The 23,775-nt window shown below is 38.0% G+C and overlaps 2 protein-coding genes across 7 annotated transcripts in view; one reads left to right on the forward strand and one right to left on the reverse strand.

Moving 5' to 3' along the window:
* The window catches only part of HEATR1 (HEAT repeat containing 1), a 58,598-nt gene extending 48,849 nt beyond the window's left edge, over positions 1-9,749 (forward strand). For 4 of the 5 annotated variants that reach the window (XM_050950362.1, XM_050950365.1, XM_050950363.1 and 1 more), the window contains 11 exons: positions 709-849; positions 1,089-1,381; positions 2,071-2,221; positions 2,928-3,086; positions 3,752-3,886; positions 4,191-4,295; positions 4,391-4,559; positions 5,566-5,720; positions 6,600-6,758; positions 8,737-8,845; positions 9,461-9,749. In XM_050950362.1, the coding sequence (XP_050806319.1) occupies positions 709-849; positions 1,089-1,381; positions 2,071-2,221; positions 2,928-3,086; positions 3,752-3,886; positions 4,191-4,295; positions 4,391-4,559; positions 5,566-5,720; positions 6,600-6,758; positions 8,737-8,845; positions 9,461-9,549 (1,665 nt within the window). In that variant the 3' untranslated portion in view covers positions 9,550-9,749. Of the gene's footprint in view, positions 1-708; positions 850-1,088; positions 1,382-2,070; positions 2,222-2,927; positions 3,087-3,751; positions 3,887-4,190; positions 4,296-4,390; positions 4,560-5,504; positions 5,721-6,599; positions 6,759-8,736; positions 8,846-9,460 lie in introns of those variants that run through there. The other variant, XM_050950366.1, reaches the window with a different exon arrangement.
* A 1,907-nt stretch (positions 9,750-11,656) lies between these two features.
* The window catches only part of LGALS8 (galectin 8), a 32,115-nt gene continuing 19,996 nt past the window's right edge, over positions 11,657-23,775 (reverse strand). For both annotated transcript variants that reach the window (XM_050950449.1, XM_050950448.1), the window contains 2 exons: positions 13,934-14,099; positions 11,657-13,432 (listed from right to left, as the gene is read on the reverse strand). In XM_050950449.1, coding sequence (XP_050806406.1) covers positions 13,283-13,432; positions 13,934-14,099 — 316 coding nt within the window. In that variant the 3' untranslated portion in view covers positions 11,657-13,282. The remainder of the gene's footprint in view (positions 13,433-13,933; positions 14,100-23,775) is intronic.

Genomic DNA, 23,775 nt, shown 5'->3' on the forward strand with positions numbered 1-23,775 from the left:
CGATGGTCATTTTTCTGTTAAGTATCCTGGTGGTTGGAAACAGCCATCTAGATATTGTCAGAAAGAAAATAGCCTTCTTGTGGTTTTTTTCTAGTTACAATTTTTAATGTGGACTTTTAGTTAGTTAATATTTCTCCAGAAGAATTTAAATGGAGTGACAAGCCTTACTCTGTTTTTCAAGTCTTTTTTTTTTTTTTTTTTTTTTTAAATCAGAAGTACAGTTACTAAGTTGGCTTGGTGCCCTAACAGCAATAGTGGAACTGTGGATTAGAGGTCTCCTCAGTTCTCAGGGTGACTGGTGCTGAATGTTCTTCCTCTAGAAACTTAGTTGTCCCACAACTCCTAGCCAATGTGCATGAAGCAGTGTCAGAAGGATTATTTTGTTGGCGAGCGATATCTAGCCAACTGCGGCCTGGAGTGGAAGAAAACTGTGTAGGAATCCGTGGGTTAAATGAGGCAAAGCAAGTAGTAGGTAGTTTATTTATTTCCTAATTGGTGGCTAGCAGTTAGGGTATGAGAGTTAAATATTGTAGCAGGAACTTATTTTTTCCTTTTCCTTTCCCAAACAAAGCACTGTCAGGACATGCTTTCCCTTCTTTTCTGATCCCTTCTTTGCTCTCAGGAAGTCCACACTTCTTTACTTTTTGGGGGGGTTGGATGGTGCAGTATGAGAGAGAACATTTCTGTTGCTGTTGTTTTTTTTTACAGGTCAATGCCTTATTGCCGACACAGACATTTATCCCTGTCATTAGGGGACTGATGACCAACCAGCTGCCTTCTGTGAGACGTAAAGCAATGGATCTCTTGAACAATAAATTGCAGCAGCGCACACGTTGGCAGAAGGCCCAAGTAAGGCAAAGGGTTAAGCCCATTCTTTTTGTTTAAACTGTTTGCACCTTTCTGCTAATGTAGAAATGAGGTGTTATGCTTAAAGGCAAGTGTAGAATTTTCAGATGGAAATGTGAGTTTTGCATTACCAGTGTACCTTTTGAGTTCCAAAATGTGATCCACCCTCCCACAGTAACTTGCAGGATCTGGACTTAGCTAGGTTTTGAATTTCATGTGTGTGTGTTCTTTTGTTCTCTTAGGTTTGGCAGCTCTTAGAACTAATTCCAGAGCTAATCGCTATTGTACAGCGCAAAATAAATGAAGAGGAAGAGGAGCAAGCCATCAACAGGCAGACTGCTTTGTTCAGCCTCAAATTACTGTGCAAATGTTTTGGCACAGACCATCCAGAGCCTTTTGTGCCTGTTCTGAAAGCCACCATTGACCTGATTTCTTCAGAGAGGAAGGAAGAAAGGAATGTGATGGGAAGTGCTTTGCTATGCATAGCCGAGGTCACCTATACACTGAAAGCACTAGCAGTACCTCTGCTTCCAAGGTATCATCATTTTCATAAAAGGATTCACTGCCGCAGGAACTACATCAGATGATGTGTATTATGAAAGACTGTCTTAAACGCTTGTTAAACTAATTGGCAGTCTGTACATGCACAGTGTGCTTTGTAGAAATGGATAAAGGCTTCCTAATGCCCGAGAGTCCTCCTGAGTACTTATAGTGAGAGAACTCTGAAGCAAATGATGCACTAATTGTATAAGAATTGTAAATCATTTAATAATCACAGAAGTTTTTGCAAAATCCATTAAATGGCCTGTATTACCACTGTAAGCCTGGGCTGTATTTAAAACATAGAAACCTTGTTTAGCACAGTTGGAAAATAGCTATGATACAACTCTGTTTAGTCCTGCCTGTTCATATGGGACTCAGGCATTTAATAAACAGCTTTTTAAGAATGCCTTGGCCTTGATAAGAATGATCAGTTTCATAGTGTAGTGGGGCCTTAAAATCTAATATTCTTCAGAACTTTTTGAGAAATAGAAGAGAGAAGTGAATCCCAGAAGGCCAGGTTTTCAAAAACAGGCTCTGAAATTGTGCATGTAGAAATTTTAGACATGAAAGTTGTGCTTTGAGTTTTATAGGCTGGATTGAGGCCTGTTTGGAAATTTGCCTCCAAATTTGCAACTGACAATGGATTTACCTTTCTGTATGTTTTTATTTGATTATTTGCAGGCTGATGCCAGCGTTGCTGAAGACACTAAAACGCAAAAAGGAGCTAGTCTCCAATGAGATTTATTTGCTCAGCGCGGTGACTGCATTGCTGAAAGTTGTGGCAACACTAGCACACTTCCTTAGTCCCTATCTGTTGGATGCTTTGCTGCAGGTGAGCCATCACTGTCTTAATATGGGTGAGGGGGCAAGAATGAGGAAGCTCAAATTATGGAGGTCATGCAGGATTTTGCAGTGAATTAAAATGAGAATTTTGCCATCTGAGTGGTTGGGGGAAATCTCATGATTGCTTCTACTCAGCCTCCCTGAGTAAATTGTCATGGAATGATGCCGCTGGTGTTCCCCTCCTGCAGTCTTTCAGATACTTATCTTGCTACTTTAGGAGGTGGGATGTGAATTTTGAGGGTTTTTCTCCTGCACCAGTAAGTTGATCAAATGTATATATTAAAAAAAAAAACTCCAGTTTTTATAAATAGAATGGATGTGATGACCCTCTGCTTATTCCACGGATGAATCCCCTTTTTCAGTTTTCATATATTGAAGGAGAAAGTCTTGTATACAAACTTTATAAATTGAAGTGTTTAAAGTAGTAACAGACAGCTGAACTGGACAAGAATCCAATATGAGTCAACTACAATGGCTCTTTGTTTTTAATACTTGTTCTTAACACTGATGTTGTGCTTCTCATTTCCAAAATGCTTTGCAAGTGCTATTTAAACTGAGTATAAACCTTATAAAATTAAGTAGGTGATTCCTTTGTTGGTTCCTAGACTACAGTACTTTTCTGGAGGAGATTATTCTGAAATCAGCTCTTGAAAGATTCGTTTCACTGTTTTTTCTGTTCTTGGATTTTCTGATAGGTCGTTCGCTTGGAAAGGATTGCAGTGGAAATGGGCCCTTCATCCCAGCTTAATCTTCGTCTCTCATCACTGAAAACTATGTTAGCTACACAGCTTAGTCCCAGAGTTCTCTTGCCAGCCATTACCAAGTGTTACAATGAACTTGCAAATGCTTGGAAGGTTATGATTTTTTTTTCATTCATTAGTAAAGTGAATGGAAATGTAATTATGGTTTAAATATGCGTTTTTATATTAAACTAAAAAAGTTAGAACAGGGAGGGATCCACCAGACTAGAGTATTCACGTGCTACATGGCAAGCATGGGAGACAATTCTGTTCATAAAGGCTTTCATTTATTTGCTAGGGATGTACATTAGGAATTACAGCTTTCCTCTGGGCCTCGCTACTACCTCATGCTTGGGCATTTAAGATTTGCTGCCAGGATGGGGAGGGAAAGAAGACTCTTTAAAGGGACACTGCCTATTTAAGTCATAAACCGTAAACAAACATGTCTTCGCTTTTTATTGATAGTGCCTTAGATTACCAGAAATGAAATAATTTTATAAAATCCGGGTTATTTACACCTTATCAACTTTTTTATTTCTCTTGGCTTGGGTAATGAGAATCAGTTAAATCAAATTTACTTTGTTTAGTCAGATACACCTTTTGAGTTCTTAATGGTGCAGATTTTGGGTTTCCAACATTGTGAATGGGAATGTTTGTTTATTTAAAGACAATGATGGTCACCTGTTTGTTTAATTAAAAAAAATGTGGAAGGAGTTCAGTTGATCTGATCTGTGGATGTGTCTTCTTGAACACAACTGTCTCTGTTTGATCTTTTACAGAACTGCGTGGGTCCCCTTATGGACATTCTTAAAGAGCACATTGCAGTTATGGAGAGAGACCAGCTCCTCTCCCATCAGTCTGAGTTGACAGCATTTTTCATGAAAGCCCTGGACTTCAGAACAGAGCATTCACAGGTGGAGTACTGGCAATTCTTAAAGAGCAAGAATGGATGTGGTTTTCTACCAATGTTAATTGTAGTTCTTTATAAGAATGCGTCAGGTTGGTTCCTGCTAAATGCATTTTCTGTATCTTTGAAAATTGTGTATTCAGCTATGAGAGACGTGCAAGTGAGATTGCTCCTTGTGAATAGAAAATTTTAGCTACACAAATGTATCTTGGACCTAAACATAGAGATTAAGTCAGACTTTGTTAAAAGATGCTCATCAGGCTGTGAATCTTACTGTATCGATTTTGAATTATACCTTCCACTTGTTCTAGGATGATCTGGAGGAAGTTGGTAGAACAGAGACTCATATTATTAGCTGTTTAATTAGCATGGTCATGAAGCTTTCTGAGGTTTCTTTCAGACCCCTCTTCTTCAAGGTAGGAATTTGAATATAGTCCTTTGGTGTTAGCACATCTGAATTTACAACTGCATTAATGTAGCAAAAACTTACCTCTTCCTTTTTCTCTTTCAGTTATATGATTGGTCCAAATCAGAGGACACCTCAAAGGACAGACTGTTGACATTCTACCGGTTAGCCGATTGCATTGCAGACAAGCTCAAAGGTCTTTTCAGCCTGTTTGCTGGTAATTTAGTGAAGCCTTTTGCTGACACCCTGAATCAGATTAACATCTCCAAAACTGGTAGGTCTCCAATTACTATAGTTATCAAGTATCAGAGTGGTAGCTGTGTTAGTCTGGATCTGTAAAAGCAGCAGAGTCCTGTGGCACCTTATAGACTAACAGATGTATTGGAGCATGAGCTTTCGTGGGTGAATACGAAAGCTCATGCTTCAATACGTCTGTTAGTCTATAAGGTGCCACAGGACTCTTTTGCTGCTTTGATAGTTATCAAAGAAGGAACAGTTGAAATATTATATCACTGTAAGCTTGCTGTATGTCCCTTCACACTTTTTCTTCCTGCTTTCTCTTGGATCTTACAGCAAGGTGGCTTACTCATTGGGGAGGATGGAAAAGGATGTCTTTAGTTGATGGGGGTGGGCCAGAAGTCCAAAGAGAGGAATATCTTCAACTAGGGGAAGTCATTCCACTTGTGAAATTTCTCTTGGAGTGAGCCAAAGTTGAAGTTGTGGGATGAGTGAAGTCAATTTCAAGACCCTCCTCTCTTGCGTTTCACTCATTGCCTCCCCTGACATGGCCATATACAACACACCAGCCAGGCTTGGGCTCCTCAACTTACTTAATAAAATATCTGCTGCTGTTTTGTTTCATTTTCCCTTCCTCATTTCAGAACTCAGGCAACCAGCAAATGCATTGGTAACTGGACGTTTCCATACCTAGGCAGCTTGTACATCAGTAGCACTGATTGTCAGGTTCTTCAGTTAATTTCCCACAAGCTGTGTGCTCCCCTTCTTCCCCAGCTGTATGCCACATCCAGCAGCATTAGTCTATAAACAACAATATTCTGAACTGCAAAGAGCTGAAAGGCCATATCACACCTTGCATTTCATAGGGATATGTGGACTAGATTTAATCACATGATATCCAGGCTATAGGCCATTTACTGCTTATTTCTTAAAGAGAGTGATGGTAACATTGGCTGCTAAGTAATCTCTCCTTTCATTCTAGCCAGTTGTGGAGCAAGTGGCTTCATCATGGTTTTTCCTCACTTTCTTTTCCCCATATGCAGATGAAGCTTTCTTTGACTCTGAGAACAGCACTGAAAAGAGCTGCTTATTGCTGCAGTTCATACTTGACTGTTTGCACAAAATCTTCCTCTTTGATACCCAGCGTTTTGTAAGCAAAGAGAGAGCAGAAACCTTGATGGTGCCCCTGGTTGACCAGGTACTGACACGTACATGGAAAAGAGATTATCCAAGTATTGTATTCCCATTTCATTTAAAAGGTTTATTGCTGACTGTTAAATATTCAGATTGTATTCCTTGTGATTGGTCATGGATTTGACCTTCTTTGGATTAATCTCTCCCTGTTCCCATTTTATTTTCAGTAATTGTATTATTATTAATTATTATTATTATTATTATTTTTAGTATTTGTCTTCAAAGCACTTCAGCACATTACCTAAATAACCCCTGCACCTCAGTTTTCTCATCTACAAAATAGAGAAATTAATACTTGCCTACCTCACTGGAGTATTGGAAGGATTAAGTGACTTGCCCAAAGCTCAGGAGTTTCCAGCTCCTTCTCCTTTGCTCAGACCTTTTAATCTGCCCCTGTCACACAATTAAATATTCTGTGGTGCCATCCAACACCACATCCAAGTTGGATGGGTCACTGCTGCATGAAAAGGCTTTTTCTGTCTTTTCCCCCAACTCCTGCAGGCCAAGTGCACTCCCTCTGCAGGCTCTTAACATTTATCAGCCAAAGATATGACGCCCCAATAATTAAACCTGAATTTTTCATGCGCCAGTAAACAATGATACCATTAAATCCTAAACCCAGAAGAGGGAGTTCATAACTGAAAAGATTTTACGGGTATCAACATTTTTAAATTTTAACTTTTTAGATTTTTCATCTTACTGGTGTTTATCTTTCTTAATACTTTGGCCTTTGGAATCTCAGTCCATTAGGCTTTGAACTCGTGTTTTGAGAAAATGTTAACCTGATGTTGGGTGGTGAGGGGGCAGCAGGATGTTTTTAAGCCTCAGTTAAACAGTTGGGCCTTTCTGTTTGACTTGCTTTGTGATCATTTTACTCCTGCAGCTAGAAAACATGCTTGGAGGAGAAGAGAACTTCCAGGAAAGAGTGACCACGCACCTGATTCCATGTATAGCTCAGTTTTCAGTTGCAGTGGCAGATGATTCTCTATGGAAACCACTAAACTACCAGATTCTGCTGAAGACAAGGCACACATCACCTAAGGTACAAAGCTGGATTATCTCTTAGTTGAATGTGTGTGTGTTTAAACTGCTGTGCACATAAAGCAGATTGCCTTTAGCCAGGTCAGTGCTTGACATGAAATTTGCTCTTTATGGTAACACACTGGTGGTATTATTATTGCAGATGGTCCTTTATTACAGTGTGACTAAAATAGCTTCAGATTGGATGCCAGAAGATAATTATGGGCAATTGTTCATCAGCTTCCAATGACTAATCTGTGTTTTAGCAGGGTTTCACTGTCTTTTGTTCTACATCTATAGTATATCTAAGTGTGGCAGAATTCAATGTTTATGTTTGATCATTTTAAGATACCATGTTCATTTAAGCATTTTTTCAATTTTGATCGATTTTAAATTTTCCCAGTTGGATGGGGGGAGTCAAACAATTTATCTAATGACAAATGTTGAGATTCAAAAAGTTAAAGCCTTATAACCATTAAAACGCAAATGGTCAACGCCACATGTCAAAATATACAAACCAAACTCTTAAGTTCTCAAGCAGCATTTTTCTTTCTTAGGCTATCTGTACATTTTGATTATCAAAGGAAATATTTTTTCATGAGTTTGTGTGTGTGTATGGTGACATCTACACTTATGGATAAAAATCTAATCCTCCCATGCCAAAGTATATTAGCTCCTTAGGATGGCTAATAAGGAATGACAAGTTGTGACGTCTTCAGTAAATTGATAACACTCAGTCCTATTTCTGCTAGACTTGCTGATGCAGCAGAACAGATGACTAATTGTTTTATGAGTGGGATTGTGATGAGGGCAAACTGGCTAAGCCTCAGCTAATTTTGATAGGTTGTTGGGAGCAACTGGACAAATTAGTAAGTGTTAATCACAGCTTCAAACACAACCATAGCTGGTGTGTAATCTATGGGTCTTATTGGACCCCGGACTAGTTAGGAACGCAGCTTTCAGCTCTTGGTACAAAGAGAGACCTTTTATTTTGTGTATGAACCATGCTATACTTATGATGTACTTATTTGTACTTTTTGTTATGAAGAGACTAGACTTCAATAATACATTCCATTTGGGGCTATACCTTGAGGCCAGCTGGAGCCTAGAACCAACATGGAATGCAGCAGTCATTTTATCAAGAGGGCTAGTCTTTCAAGAGCACACACACCCGGGCTCCATAAGCTTTGCTGGATGGTTATAGGCTCCCTGATGGGATTCAAGCTGTTCGTCTTTATGGTTAAGGTATATCTACACAGACCACGGAAGTGAGCCTCCCACCCTGCGTGGACACTCAGGCCAGCGGGGCTCACATTAGTGCTCTAAAAACAGGTCTATAGACAGTACTTACGTTGCACTTGAAGTCCCAAATGGTTTGGGATCTTCCTCTTAAAAGACTTGTCTCATTGCTCCGATGATACTGTCACAAGTTGCAGTTAGCAAAAGTGCTGGAGTTCCGCTGATATAATATAGAGGGAGGTGGTGGCAGTGTTTTACATGGGGGTCCTTTCACTCTGCCGTTCGCTTGGTCAGAATTAATAACCATCTGAGTGTGCTTCAGGACCCATCGGAGGTGGAAATTTGATAAAGACTTTAAAAAGGGAGTCCAGTCTATCAGCTCACTTTGCAAATTTCCTCCTCCTAACAAACCCAACCTTCCTTCCTGTCTCTAATCCCTCAGGCAGGCTTAATTCTTGACTAATTTTCTGTCCTTTTCCCCTGCAAGATGTGACTAGCTCTACATTTTTATGTATATGGGAGACTGAACTACATTAGCCTTTCCTGTAGAGATGCAGGCTCTCCAATGCCAAGTAATTTAGCCAACTTCATTTCCCAGAATTCACTTTATTACCCCTCTCCCCAAATAAAGGCACTGGGAGGAGAATGGAAAGGGAACTGAATTGAGCGAAGACATGGACTATTAAAAGCTCTGTTTCAGAGAATATGCTGTACTGCTTGTTTCCCTATATAGTGTGGTGTGTTTTTTTTTTTTATTGTAGGTCCGATTTGCTACTCTGCTTACCTTAGAAGAACTTGCAGGGAAACTAAAGGAGAACTACATGGTGCTGTTGCCAGAATCCATTCCTTTCTTAGCTGAGTTAATGGAAGGTAATGTCCTCCAATGCTTCCGTTGATAACCAGGATATTTGGGTTGTCCATTTTGGAATACTAGTATAATACAAAACAAACTTCGACGGTGATCGATGACTGACAAATATTAAAAATCCACTGTCCTGAGTGTTAACTTTATTCTTTTTAAAAAAAAAAAAGCAGTGACTATTACGTTGACTCAGTACAGCAATTAGTATACTGGGACTTGACACCTGAGTTGCTAATGGAACTTTTAATTTCAGTTAACAAGCAGATGCATTGTTTACGAGCCATAGACTAGCTGATGGGAATTCACCTCTGTGCACTGGGCCTGTGCACCACTTAAGTCCCAAACAATCAGACTGTGGCACTGCTTTTAGGACAGGGTTTTATGAAGCATTACTACACTTACCACACTCTTGTGAGTGGAAAAACCACTTTATTTCAAAAATATTTTTGCTGCAGTAATACTCAAATAGTAAGTGCTTCCCACACACCTTGCCCCAAGGAGCATTCAGTGTAAAAAGACACACCCATGAAATGGGGCATGGGGAGAAGATACAACATAAAAGGGGTGAGGGTGGAGATAGGCATATAGGTTAGTTACATCTTTTTTAATGTTTGCTTTTTTAGATGAATGTGAAGAAGTAGAACACCAATGCCAGAAGACAATTCAACAACTGGAAGTTATTTTAGGAGAACCACTCCACAGCTACTTCTAAGAAGCACCATTACCTCTTTGTAAAGTCTGAATCATGAGATGTGAATGTCTGTCTCACATAAGAGCTAATATTGTCCCAGAGTTATTATGTCACTCCAGTTAAGAGTAACACCTTTTTTTATAGTCGAATGCTAAGATCTTGCCTCTACACTGTTCAGGATCATGACAATTTCCACAATTATTAATAAATTGAAAATATTACAGGATGGCTCTTTGACTTCTGTATACTGTGAATTGTAGAAACAGTTATATGAATTAAGTTCAGGGAAGACAATGGGGATGAATTTTCATAAACTAAAATGTGCTGCAAGGTTGTAGAAGGGACAGACTTCTGTTTTAGTTTTTTTTGTTTGTTTGTTTTTCTTAACTTAGTTTCTATCCTATTAAGTTTGCTGCAGCTTTTTAGTCAGTCATGGTGACAGTAAGCATTTCCTAGTAGCAGAATCCCTGACTTCAGAAGCTACATTTTTGTGAGATGTCTTCTTCACAATAGCTAGCTCAGTAGTTTAAAACACTCAGTTGGATTTGAGTCTCAGTTATACCAGCTTTATAACCTTAAACAGTAGTTAACAGCTACAGAAAACACTAATATCACTTTTCAAAGCAAATACTATAATCACAATTATGCTATTAAGTCTGATGCACCACAGGGATGTGCACATTACTAGTTATGTGAATTTATTAGGTTCTTATACCTGTGTGTACCCATGTGTGAAAATCAGGCAGGCATTCTGTCTACATGTACTAGTTTAACTACACCTCTACCCCGATGTAAAGCAGCACTCTGGGGGATAGGGGTGCGCACTCCGGCAGATCAAAGCAAGTTCAATATAACATGGCTTCATCTATAACGCAGTAAGATTTTTTTGGCTCCCAAGGACAGTGTTATATGGAGGTAGATGTACCTTGGTTTCAGAATCTTCCATGAATGATGAAGAGGCAGATGTTATCTGTTCTATTCCTGTCTGTTCTTTTTAACTGTGGAAGAAAATAAATGAAGAAGCCAGCAATACTCATTTAAGGCTCTTGACCATACTTGAGATGGATGACTATACAAGAATCCAACTTTAAAGGAGTTTAGAAAATAAAAACTTTGTTCCCATTGCAGGATTTACACTACAGAGGGGAAGTCAAACTTACACAGGGACTGTAGGAGAAAAGTGAAGTTAACTGAAAATAATCTTTACATAGTGCTCTGTAGATAGCCAGGCAATGTCAGTGCTGTAAAAACCAATTTTTCTTAAGCTGAGATTAAATGGTTAATGAGGAGGCTGTTTACAGAAGCATGTGTTAGCTGGAATGTACTTTTCATTTAAGACTAACAGTGAAAAGTAAATCTAAATTACATACCAGTGTAACACTGTCTAGTATGGGGCACTTTTAAATGGGCCTGGTTATAGGAGTGATCATAGTTAAAGTACACTAAGCAGCAGAAAACAAAGGGTAGGTTATCTGTTCTTAGATCATTCCTTTTAATATTTACCACTTAGAAACCACTCCAGTAATCAAATATGAAATACACCTCTACCCCGATATAACACGACTGGATATAACATGGTAAAGCAGTGCTCTGCGGGGGGGCTGCGCACTCCGGTGGATCAAAGCAAGTTTGATTATAATGCAGTTTCACCTACAAAACAGTAAGATTTGGCTCCCGAGGACAGTGTTATATCTAGGTAGAGGTGTATCTTATACCTCTTTCCTTCAGTGTATTTCATAAAATTACCTGGAATTTTGACCGTTGTGATTGATATTTTTTAGTAAGGTACTATTACTAAAAGCGTACTTTACTACTTCCTGGTGCTTCTAACCCTAAGCCTGTAGAAAAACTTAATCATGAAATATCAGCCCACACCTTTTAAATAAAATTTTCGCACACCTTTTCTTCCTCATCGTCCTTGCTTCCAAATGACGTACTTGGACAGTAAATAGATAAATTAATAATAGTCTATAAGCGTAGTCAAAGATATACTCTAAATTTATACATTTAACTAGTAAGAGTTTCATATGCTGCTTGAAGCATATGCATAATGTGACAAGTGATTGGGCTAGTTATCAAAAGGTAACCTAGAACTCATTCACTTTAAAGACAAATATTAAATACTTAGTCATAGCTCACAATTGAGATTTAATTTTTGGAAAATCGTCTTTGCTTTATACAATTTCACAGCAGCCAACTCATTTATTCTTAAGGCATCTATTATACATTTGAACTGCAATAACTGACTTTTTTAAGACTTGTTTCACATTTTATTCCCCACACCAAGTTTCCCCATCTGAAAACCATTAGCAAGTAACTAGATAGGACATGAAGTTATAGAAATACTGGATCAGAACACTTCCATTTTTAACTTAAGGGCCTACATATATTCTAGGGAAATGGTATCACAGACAATACTGACTTTTCCTTGTAAACTGTTACAAATGCATCATATAAAAGACTTCCTCAGGGACATGTTAATCATGTTGGCATCAGGGGGTCCATCTATATGCTAATCAGTATTTTTTACAAAATGTTTTTCAGATAGCATATTATAGTGCAACTTAGTCAATGGGGTTGTAGGTGAACATTCTTGACTATCAACATGAATATTTCCTCTGAGCTCAGATTTAATGCATAGCATCCATGGGTCCCACACCCTTTAAATAAACACAGATATAACTACTTCTATTCCTGAGCAAGATAAGAGCTCTTTTTTTTAGACTCTTATAATACCGCAGCTCCAAAAATCGACAAGATAAGAGCTAGCAAAATCAGTCAAATAGAGTATAGCGTTACTTCACTTTGATCTCGGCTAAAATTACAGAATTCCACCATAATGGTCAGGGGGGTTTCTGTGGGCTTGACTTATGCCACTTCGGAGCTGACATGACTACGAAAGTCAAGGAAGTGGCTTATAGCATCTGTGCTGCAGTGCAACAGATAAGAAAATAAAATCACTAGGCCCCCAGGGAGGTTGTTTTGGTTTTTGTTTTGTTTTCAAAAAATTACAGCTGACATGCTGTGAGGGAACTTTGTTTAGATGTTTTAGGTTTGGGGCTGAAATAGGGGCTTTTGGGGCTTTTCAAGATATAGAGCTAACACTAACATTCGCTAGTTTAATATAGCAGGGTTCTGATTCATCATGGCATTATTCCAGGTTTACCCTGGTCTAATATTACTAATTTCAAGTTATATTAACATAAAAACCAGAGTAAAGCAATGAGACTGCAGATGTGCTCTCTGTATAATTAGAGTACATTTTCCTTATGTAATTCCCATTTAACTTTGCGTATAAACAATAAGGGTTAAAATACACTTAGAACTTGATTAGATCCATTAAGAGGTTGACAGTCCATTTTCAGACACAGATCATATTTCAGTCCAGCTCTTAACAGACAATGTATAGTTATTAGTATTCCATAGTCCAGCATTGTGTTCTAATTTACAAAATATTTTGCAGTTATTCTAATACTATAAAGCAAATCTTTATATTGCTAGGTACAGTAATTGAATTCTTCATATAACAGGAGTTCTATGCCTACTAAAGTAGATAATGTGACTTTAGTTTGCCAAGATACTGAAAACTGGGGAAGATCTAGTCTAATAAGATTTTGACTCCTGGGGCTCAACTTCGTGATAAGCACCAATACAGAAACTTGGATAAATGGGACAAAGATCTGGGCTATTCAATACCAGTTTGTACTTGAGTAGACGGCAGCAGAGGGTTAACATAGGGTGGCAGAATAGGATGCTATGAGCTCCTCACATCCAGTAACTGAATGTCACCAGTAACCTCCAATATGTTGATCTTTTCAAGCTGTTTAAATCGATGCTTGTACTCCAGGATGTGCACACCATTTACAGCAACCTTGTACTGATGAACATCACAGAAAATTAACAACTGAAAGCAAAAACAGGAACACAACAGGTTTTCAGTCGAAGTTTTAATTTGATTAACAAAGACTCTAGTGGTCTAATTCAGAATCAGACAAACCTAGCTTCTGCTTTTTAGTGTAGGACCTTACTAAAAAAATAAATATTTTTTTTTTTACTTTAATATTAAAACTGCAAGGGAACCAACCCAGCTTGGACATACAGAGCATAGTTTACTGAAAATATCCCTTGCAACATTAAAGGCTAATTCAGGCACTTTCACTTGTTCAAAGGAAAAAAGGGGGTTGAATAGAAGTGTTTTTTTTCACAGCAATAACACACTTTGAATCAAATTTAACTTCAATAGCTGCTTTTTTAGATTCAATCCCAGACAGTTACTCTCACATTTAAGAAAGTTATTGTCCCTAACTCACACTAACTACATGAGATAAATAGGCTATTTAACTATTTCCATTCATTAATACACAGGCGTTGTTTGGTTTTTTCATCCTAATTAATGCGACCTTACCTCAAAGTACATTCCTGGGCTGAAAGGGAAATTAGTGACATCTTTTTCTTCTTCTCCCCAGCTATCAGAAAGATAAGAATTTCTCACGAAAACATTTGTTTTCATTCGGGGATTCAAATGCAGTGCGATATCCTTTGAGTCACTTGATTTTAGATTAACAGCAAAGCTGAAAAACATTTTAAGATTACGCACAGCAAGAGACAGCACATACATCCCAGACAGAGTGCAGCATATTTAATGAAAAATTCAGCAAATATACAATAATTATCGAGATACACTGAGTCCTGTTGCCTGATTTAGGAGGTTAATAATATACTATCCAAATTAATGAGTTTTAGGCTTGCCAATTTGTTTGATTAGAGGATAATAAGGTTTTTGTTCCGAATTAAGCTTTACAGAATTTACAAAGGACTATTGGGGGTATGAGAGGAAGCTCACTGAGACAGATATAGCCTTAAAGACTTATTAAGATAAATGAAATTTTAATTAAATGGTAAAATAATTAGAGTTACAAAGTTACGATTGTATTACTGCTCTTTAAAAGATACATATGGTATTACACCCTTTTTTTGATAACCTGGTGGTGAGACACACAGGACTAGCCTCACCTTTGGCAGTTCAAGTTCCTTAATTTTTGAGAGGGGTGCAGAGCTTAGAAAAAGCTAGCTTCGATAGCTCTTAGCTCAAACTTAAAATTAAAACCTAATGAACAAAACTAAGAACAAAAGGTTAGGGAAATCAAGCTTAGTCTAGTCCCCTTGGAACTTAGAAAGTTTAAGAAAAACAAGTACAGGCCTTTTAGCAAGGCCCTTTTGTATAGGGCACAGGTGTCTGAACCCTCCTTTTATGCCCCAGCTTTATTTTTTACCCACAAAAATGTAAGGGTACACTTACTCCATAGGCTAGTATGTTTGTACATATTGATGACATGTATATATATATTAATGACATTAAATTATACACGTTACTTTTGTTCTCCCAGTTATTTCGGTTCTTCCCTTGTGGTGTACCTGTTAAGTTTGAGCGTACAGACTTGGAAACCCCCTGTGCCATTTTACCATTATCTATCTATCTATCTATTAAGTGAAGGGTCCCACATATGTGTGCTGACCTTGCTATCTTGAGGAAAGGTCCCAGACGTGTATGTATACGTGTGTGTGTGTAGTTTCCTATCTAGGTGAAAGGTCCCAGACATAGATATGCTAACTTTGCCTTACCTCAGTGGTTCTCAAACTATTGTACTAGTGACCCCTTTCATATAGCGAGCCTCTGAGTGCGACCCCCTTTATAAATTAAAAACACTTTAAAATATATTTAACACCGTTATAAATGCAGAAGGGTTTGGGATGGAGGCTGACAGCTCACAAGCCCCCATGTAATAACCTCGCCACCCCCTGAAGGGTCCCGAGCCCATTTGAGAACCCCTGCCTTAGCTCAACATACAGGATATGGCCTGTAGGTCCCTTGCATTACAGTCGAACTTACTTTAATATAAATTTATAAGCCTATTACAATAAACCAAATACTTAAACTATAAGAAAAGATATATATATATATATATATATACACACACACACACACACACACACACACAAGCAAGCAGGTTAATCCTATAGGCTACATGCCCCCCTTTGACAGGGTGGTTTGCAATGAACCCCGTTACACAGGTATAGATGTAGGTAGTTAAGTATTTGTATGGACAGTTTTAATGCCATTTTTATAAAAATGGTATTTTGGACTCTGGCACGTTTTTGGAGTGGGCACCATGTATACATATTTATTATTTTTAACATTTGGTGGCCATTGAGGTTTTTGCTTGGGGCTGTTGGATTTACACTGCAGGCATTTTAAAATAAGGAAATTAATTCCAATTGCAGTTTTTTGGATAATAACTCTTTTTTTAATTTAAACTTTTTTCCCCTGGAGTTGTTGCAGGCTTATTATCCTTATTTATTAACTGGATAATAACTTGTTTGGCTTTGTTTATATTGTTAGTAATTTGTATGAGGTGGGTTTTTTTTAGGGCCAATAATGACTTTAACTGTCCCCCTACTGGGGGAATGTAGACAAGAAAGGTGGATGTACTTTGGATAGTAAACTTTTGATAGGCTGGGTTGGACTGGATAATGGTGATGTTTTTAAAAGTTGGAATGGGGGAAACAGCTTGAATTTTTATTTTTTTTTTATTAAAGTGGGTTGCTTTGGAGTAAAACAAAAATTTGGTTTTGTGACAGGACACTTTAAGGGACCATATTGGTACCTCTTGATTGGTAACCAAGCAAAATTGGCTATTTTTAGCATAAGTTACCCTTTTTATTGGAGTTTTTTACTTAGTTAGCCTTACTAGGCATGACGATGATGAATTTTGTAATTTTTTTTATTTTTTGCAGTTTACACAGAACAATGTTTGTTTTAAACACGTTACACCTACAAATATAATGAGACCCTTTTTTTTAGAGCAACAGGCTACTTGTGGTACTTTTTAGGTTTCAGTTGGAGTGTGATAGACCACCAAGGGACGTGCCTTTACACGTTCCCTATAGATGTCGCCTTTGAGGTGACCTATAGAATGGACAGCTACCAATTACCTGTACACATTTTTGTTTGGGTTAAATACTGGTAACGAGACATACATGGATTGTGCCATTACACAATTTTTAGAAAGAGAACCATTTTGGTTGGAGTGAGGTATTACAGATTTTTTTTTTTTTTAATAGCACACTCAAATGCTGGCATGAATTTAAACGTGGATTTTTTTATTTTTTTTTTTAGCCTTTGAAAACATCTGTGACAATACCACCATTAACAGTTGCTTATTTTTAATTAAGTTAGGAACTTTTTTAAATTTAAGGATTGGAATGTATTAGTGATTGCATTTACAACGCATTTTTTATATGCAGAGCATATCATCTTTTTTAAATATTCATTTTTGTGCTGATTATTGTTTGAAGGGATTAGCTGATTAATTTTACGTTGGGTTTTATTAAATAGTTGTTATGCATAATATAAAGAGCAAATTGCTTTTTTTGTGACAATTTTTTTTTATCTTTTGTAACATTGGATTGACCACTTGGTTGGCTTTTTTTTTGTAACACAATTTATATGTTTGCAAATTTTTTAAATATTCACTTGGTTTTAAATTGACACTTTTGAACCAAATAGTTCTGTTAGGGATTCTAAACTTTTGAAGAAGATTTAAGCTACACTTTTTTCTGGAAGTGTGTGGTTTATGGATCTTATTATTCATCCCCAGCAGAACAATATTTTGCACTTGTTGATAGACTGCAATTTTATTTACAGGATGTACTGAGAAAAAGGAAGCCACTTTGGTATGCTGACAATAGCAAAAATTTTTTAGATACCACCTAGAGAAATTTAACATTACAGGAATATGCATAAACCAAACCTGATTTATTTATTTTTTTATTATGGCCATTGTGGTGAGACCACTAGCAGGTTTTGGGTTTATTATTGGACAAGTTACATTATTTGGTATTGGATTGTTTTAATTATAGTTAATAATTGGACTTTGAACCTTAAGTTTAAATGTTACATTTAGTACATAGTTTTTACTTTTTTGATTTGAAAATTAGCTATAATGAGCACTTTAACACTATATAAACTTAAATATAAAAATAAAAAATATAAACTCCCCCCCCCCATTATCAGATTATTACAAATGGCTTTTTTTTTTTTTTTAAGTTTTATAAGCTATTTTGTGTTTTAGGGAAGTTGAATTTGTTGATGAGGAGGTACAGAGTTTACATCCTCTCCCCTTTGAGTTATTATTTAGGAGCCAATTTTTTTTGGCCACTGAATGGCAACAAGATTACTTTAACTAAATGACATTTATAGGTGACTTTTTTTTTAAATTTTTTAACCTGGTGTATAGGACTGTGGATAAGTTTTGGGTTGAATATAATGGTTTGGAATTTTTTGTACTGGTATGTTTTGTTTTACATGCTTAGGCAATTGAGCACGACCCTGTCGCTTGGTTTTATGGGGTTGTAACATCTGACTTTAAAATTTGTGATTTTGGCTTAGTTTTACCCTTACAGCTACGATAAGGGTATAGTAAATGAAGACTTTTTTTTTCTACCCTAAACTCAAGTGGCAAAGTACTCCATAATGCTCGATTCACTGAGAGTTGTAAGATTTTAATACAATCTTCCCGTGGTAAGCCAAACACTTTTGCTGTTTTTTGTACACATTGTGCATGCCTTGCAAGCAAAAATTTTTTTTTATTATTTCTACTTGCTTAGGTACCAGATTTAGGGTTTTAATATTTGTAACTGCTACAGGGAAATCAGAATTAGAATCTGAGAGGGTTTTATCTGGATTGGGATTTGAGCTTTTTTTTGAGTTTGAATCTATAATTTTTATGTTTTGACTTTTTCTACCCAAATTTACATTTTTTTTTTTAAATCAAAGCTATTAGAACTTTTCTTTGGGAATAATCCTTGATAAGCAGGGTAACTTTCCATAAAATCACTATGTTCTACACTTAAGGCATCTCTACACTGACGCAGGACATTTTTTAGTCCATTAAGATCTGGTGTAGTAGGGTGTTTTACTAGCACACCAGGTGATACTAGCATAGGGTGTAGAGAGTGCACAAAATTTTAGGGACCTAAGCAATGCTGATGATCGCCCAAATGCCAGTAAGTGTTCACCCAAAGGGACTGGGTCTTCTGATTTATATGGTCCCAATGTAACACTGTGTGGAGGAGCAGGAATTGCATTCCTTGGTTGTTGTATCTCTCTTTATTGTAACCTAGAGATATAACTTAGATAATGTTTTGACTTCAAGGTCCCAGAGACACAGAGAAGGTTTTCATCTTGAGACTAAAAGATCAAAAACATCAAGACACTTGATCACGGCCTTGGATAAACCAAAAGACTACTCACGCTTGATCTTAGCTCACAGAGTACTACATCACAGACACTAGCTACTTGTCTCAGTCTGTTAGTCCCTGAACAATTACAGTCTCTAAAGGCACTCTCTCTTCACTTTCAGGAGCGGACATTAACAGAAGAGAGGATATTTCCTCCCCGTTTTCTCTGCTCATCTCATCCTTTACATTAAGGGTGACCAGACGTCCTGATTTTGAGGAGTATGTCCCACGTCCCAACCGAAGTATGGTCAGGACGCCATTTGTCCCGATACTTTGTTTTGGTGTTTGTTTTTTGTTTTGTTTTTTTAACACTCACCCATCCAGGTCTTCAGCGGCGGGTGCTTCTGTCTTTGGTGGCAAGGTTTATTATCCGCCGCCGCAATGCTGCTGAAGACCGTCAGCAACTGAAGGACCCTCTGCCGAATTGCCACCGAGGACCCGGATGGGTGAGTGTAACAATTAAAAAGGTGCCCTCCCACCCACTCCTCGCGGTGGTCCCGATATTTGCCACTGAGCATCTGGTCACCCTATTTACATTACTAGTTGTTTTTTTTATGACGACACTCAACTTTACCTTTTGTGATGCCGTCCTGGGATTTCCTTTTTCTATCTGCAGACTGCCAGTAGCTTCTGCACTGCTAACTTCTTCTTGACTCTTCCTGTGGCTCCTGAGACTCAATTTCCACCTCCGCTTCTAGAGGTACTGTATTAGCCTGAACTAACTCTTGCTCCACTTTTAGTAATTGGCGCTGCAGGTTTTTTATTTTCGTCGGTTCCACCATGCCAAAAGGGATGGGAACTGAGTTTTTGTTCTTCTCTAACACATCTCCTATCTCTTTGATTCGATTCTTTTCAACAGCCAACCACTGTCTGATTTATAGCTGTCCAGCGATTTTAGGCTGGCATCCACTTGCTCCTGCCAACAACGTGCTTTCTTTCCTGCTTCCTGTACCTGGTACCTACACCGTTTTAACTTTTTCTTTAACTCCTGCTTCTTTTGGAAAAGTACTGACCATTTCTCTGACACTACATGTAGCCAACTTGTTAAATTATGAATAACCTTTTTTCTCTTATTCAAAGTTTGCTGGGCTTTTCTGAGTAACTTTCATTTTTTATTTAATTTCTTTCCCAGTGAACTTCAAGCCACACCCAGGCATTTAACAGATATTCCCTTCACCAGTTTAGCTTTTTGTTGTTGTTGCTCTGTTTCTACATTAAACACCTCACTTACAAAACTCCATGGGTTACAATGCTCAGAGATCATTTTGCTATTTCTTAGTTGTACTAAACCTCCTTCATGTTCCTGAATGTATTTTTGGCAATGTTCTTTTTAAAGCCATACTGTGGGTAACTCCAACAGACTCTACTTTTGCCCTTGCTCCACTCATCCTAACACGTCACATAGAACTCACTTCAATTCTAAAACACAGAATTTCACTTCACTATTGATCAGCCTATGTAATAAACTATATAATGAACACTTTGCTATTCTTTACTCTGAAACTGAAGGCGTCCCTTCACAGAAACAACAGGAAACACCCCAAGCCAGTTTTTACACTTAGTTCAATAAGTCCCAAGTAAACAATAGGGGGGTTGGGGCGCATTCCCCTCGCTTCCCCCACTGGCTTGTAGCTGATCAAGAGGTCTTTTTCCTCTGTCTGGACCTTCCAAACAGCTGGGGGAAACTGAGGCAGATGGATCAGAGGTGCAGCCCAGGAGAGCTGAGGGGACTGAAATAAGGTAGCTCAAACTGTACAAGTTCTGAGTTACTGTGGCCTTTTGGCAGCAATTAATACATAGATTTATCAACTTTCCCGCCATGACTAGTGTGGGTCATCGTGCCCGATGCTACTGCTAAGATCTTGTTGGTACTATTTCTTACAACTTCAACCTTCAGCAAAGCCCCTTAGACGCACACATCACTTTAAATAATAACACTGTTACTCTTTATCTTGCAAGATTAAATTCAAAACCCCTAAGCTAAAACTAAGTCAAACCACAGTACATAACAGGAAATACTGGGATCGCTGCCAAGAAGCAGTCACAGGAAATCAGGTTTCTGTGTTCTTAAGAGTGAGTAAGACACACAATCTTCTTCTCTAACTCTACCTCTTTACTTATGCCTCAGGTGAGATTCTCAGGCGTCTAAAGATGCCTGGTATCAGAGGGGTAGCCGTGTTAGTCTGGATCTGTAAAAGCAGCAAAGAATCCTGTTGCACCTTATAGACTAACAGACGATTTGGAGCATGAGCTTTCGTGGGTGAATACCCACTTCTTCAGATGCCTGGAATCCCTGAAAATCCCCATCACACATACCTCGAGTCTCCTGGCTGGCTTACCAGTCTGTTGCCTGATTTAGGAGGTTAATATTATTAATTTGGATAGTAAGGGGTTTTAGGCTCATCAATTTATTTAATTAGAAGATATTAAGGTTTTTGTTCTGAATTAGGCTTTACAGAATTTACAGAGGACCCTTGGGGGTATGACAGAAAGCTTACACAGAGAGATATAGCCTTAAAGACTTGTTATTAAGATAAATGAAGTTTTAATTAAATGGTAAAATAATTAGTTACAAAATTACAATTGTATTACTGCTCTTTAAAAAGATACATATGATATTATGCTATTATATGCTACAAAGCTTTGATTAATATCCTTACACCATTTCTTGATAACCTTGTGGTGAGAGACACAGGACTAGCCTTGCCTTTGGCGGTTCAGGTTCCATAATTCTTGAGTTAGAGGTGCAAAGCTTAGAAGAAACTAGAGCTAAGAGCTATCGAAGCTAACTTAGAGTTTATTTACCTAACTTAAACTTAAAATTAAAACCTAATAAACAAAACTAAGAACAAAAGGTTAGGGAAACCAAGCTTAGCCTAGTCCGCTTGGAACTTAGAAAGTTTAAAAAAAACCAAGTACAGGCCTTTTAGCAAGGCCCTTTTGTATAGGGCACAGGTGTCTGAACCCTCCTTTTATGCCCCAACTTTATTTTTTTACCCACAAAAATGTAACGGTATGCTTACTCCATAGGCTAGTATGTTTGTACATATTGATGACATGTACAGACATATTAATGACCTTAGATTATATACACGTTATTTTTGTTCTCCCGATTATTTTGGTTCTTTCCTTATGGAGTACCTGTTAAGTTTGAGTGTACAGACTTGGAAACTCCCTATGCCATTTTACCATTATCTATCTATTTATGTGAAAGGTCCCACTTATATGTGTGTGTGTTGACTTTGCTATCAAGGTGAAAGGTCCCAGACAGATATGCTAACTTTGCCTTAGCTCAACATACAGCCCTGTAGGTCCCTTGCATTACAGCTGAACTTACTTTAATATAAATTTACAAACCTATTACAATAAACCAAATACTTAAACTATAAGATATATGTATATGCAAGCAAACAGGTTAATCCTATAGGCTACAATTGTTATGCTCATTAGGAACTTAGCAAGCATCAAAGTTGTTAAATCAAAAAATACCTACCTTGACATAAGTCCTAGTTGGAAAGATTGCAAATCTAGTGCCTCAATCCTGCAAGAGTCACTACTCATGTACGTAATTGTTTGCTGGATTGGACCCTTACATGTTTCTCTTAGTTCGGTGTTCCTTTTTCCTGCTGCTCATCTTTTGTTGTGGATCATTTTTAAAAGAGCACGTATATGTGTCTTCTGTCATAATGTCCATAGCATCATACTGAAAATTTGTTTCCTCTGACAGGAAGAATTGTTCAATGCTAAATCCAGCAGATGCATATGTGAGTCTTACACTGTTAGTAACATGATGTGTGGCATTGGTTTCATATCATGTGTTATAAATTAAGGCTAAACTGAGACACTCCCAGTATAGCTCTCAGTTTTCATTCTCCATTCTGAAATATTCAGTTTGGTTGAAATATTCCATGCCTAATCCTAACACACAAGGTGAGATTATTCACCTTGCGCAGTAACTGGAGTTCTTCAAGGTATATATCCCTATGGGTGGTCCACTTAAGGTGCGCATGCACCTCCTGCACTTTTGATCGGAGATCGTCGGTACCAGTGCCCATTAGGCCCATGCATGCGCCCTCCATGCAGCCTCATGCCCTATACTAAGGATATACAGGGCTGCATGGGTGAACCCCCTTAGTTCCTTCTCTACCACAAAGTCCAGCAGAGGAAACTCTAAAGCAATGGGGAAGGAGGGCTCATGTGCACCTGAAGTGGAGCACCCATAGGGGGACATATGTCAAACACCAGTTACTATACAATGTGAGTAACCTCTCCTCCTTTGAATAGTGTCCCTATGGGTGCTCCTCTGAAGATGACTCCAGAGGAGTATTCCTGAAGGGAGAAGTGATCTTTGGAATAAAGTCTAATACTGAAGACAAAACTGAATTGCCAACTGCAACATCAACTCCAGAGGCATGAACCAAAGCACAGTAGCTTGAGAGAGTACGTACTGAGGTCCAGGTTGCAGCTCTGCTAATTTCAGTAACTGGAACATTCTTGAGTAATGCCATGGAAGTAGTTTGCAACCTTATTAGAATGGGCTAAAATTCTACAAGGAAACTGAATGCTGAGTCAATTGAAACAAAAGGAGTGTGGGACACTTTCTGAATGGTTTAGTTCTGTCCAAGCAGAAGGCTAATACCCTTCTGACATCCAGGGTGTGGAAGGCAGCCTCTTTCCTTGTCTGACACAGTTTCGGTGGTGGGAGGGGGGAAAAAAAACAGGAGATGAATGATTTGAATGAATTGATTATATGAAATTCAGCCAACACTTGAGGTAAAAACGTAGGTTGTGGTCACAACAAGACCTTTTCCTTGAAGGACACTGTAAATGGGGGAAGGAGGGAATCTACCATTAAAACCCTTGTTCTCCAACCCACCTGGCAGAAGTAATTATCACCAAGAAAGCTATTTTCATTGATTGTTCAACCAACGAACATATACTTAATGG

Source organism: Gopherus flavomarginatus, chromosome 4 (genome assembly GCF_025201925.1).
Source record: "Gopherus flavomarginatus isolate rGopFla2 chromosome 4, rGopFla2.mat.asm, whole genome shotgun sequence".
In the NCBI taxonomy this organism is placed as follows: Eukaryota; Metazoa; Chordata; order Testudines; family Testudinidae; genus Gopherus; species Gopherus flavomarginatus.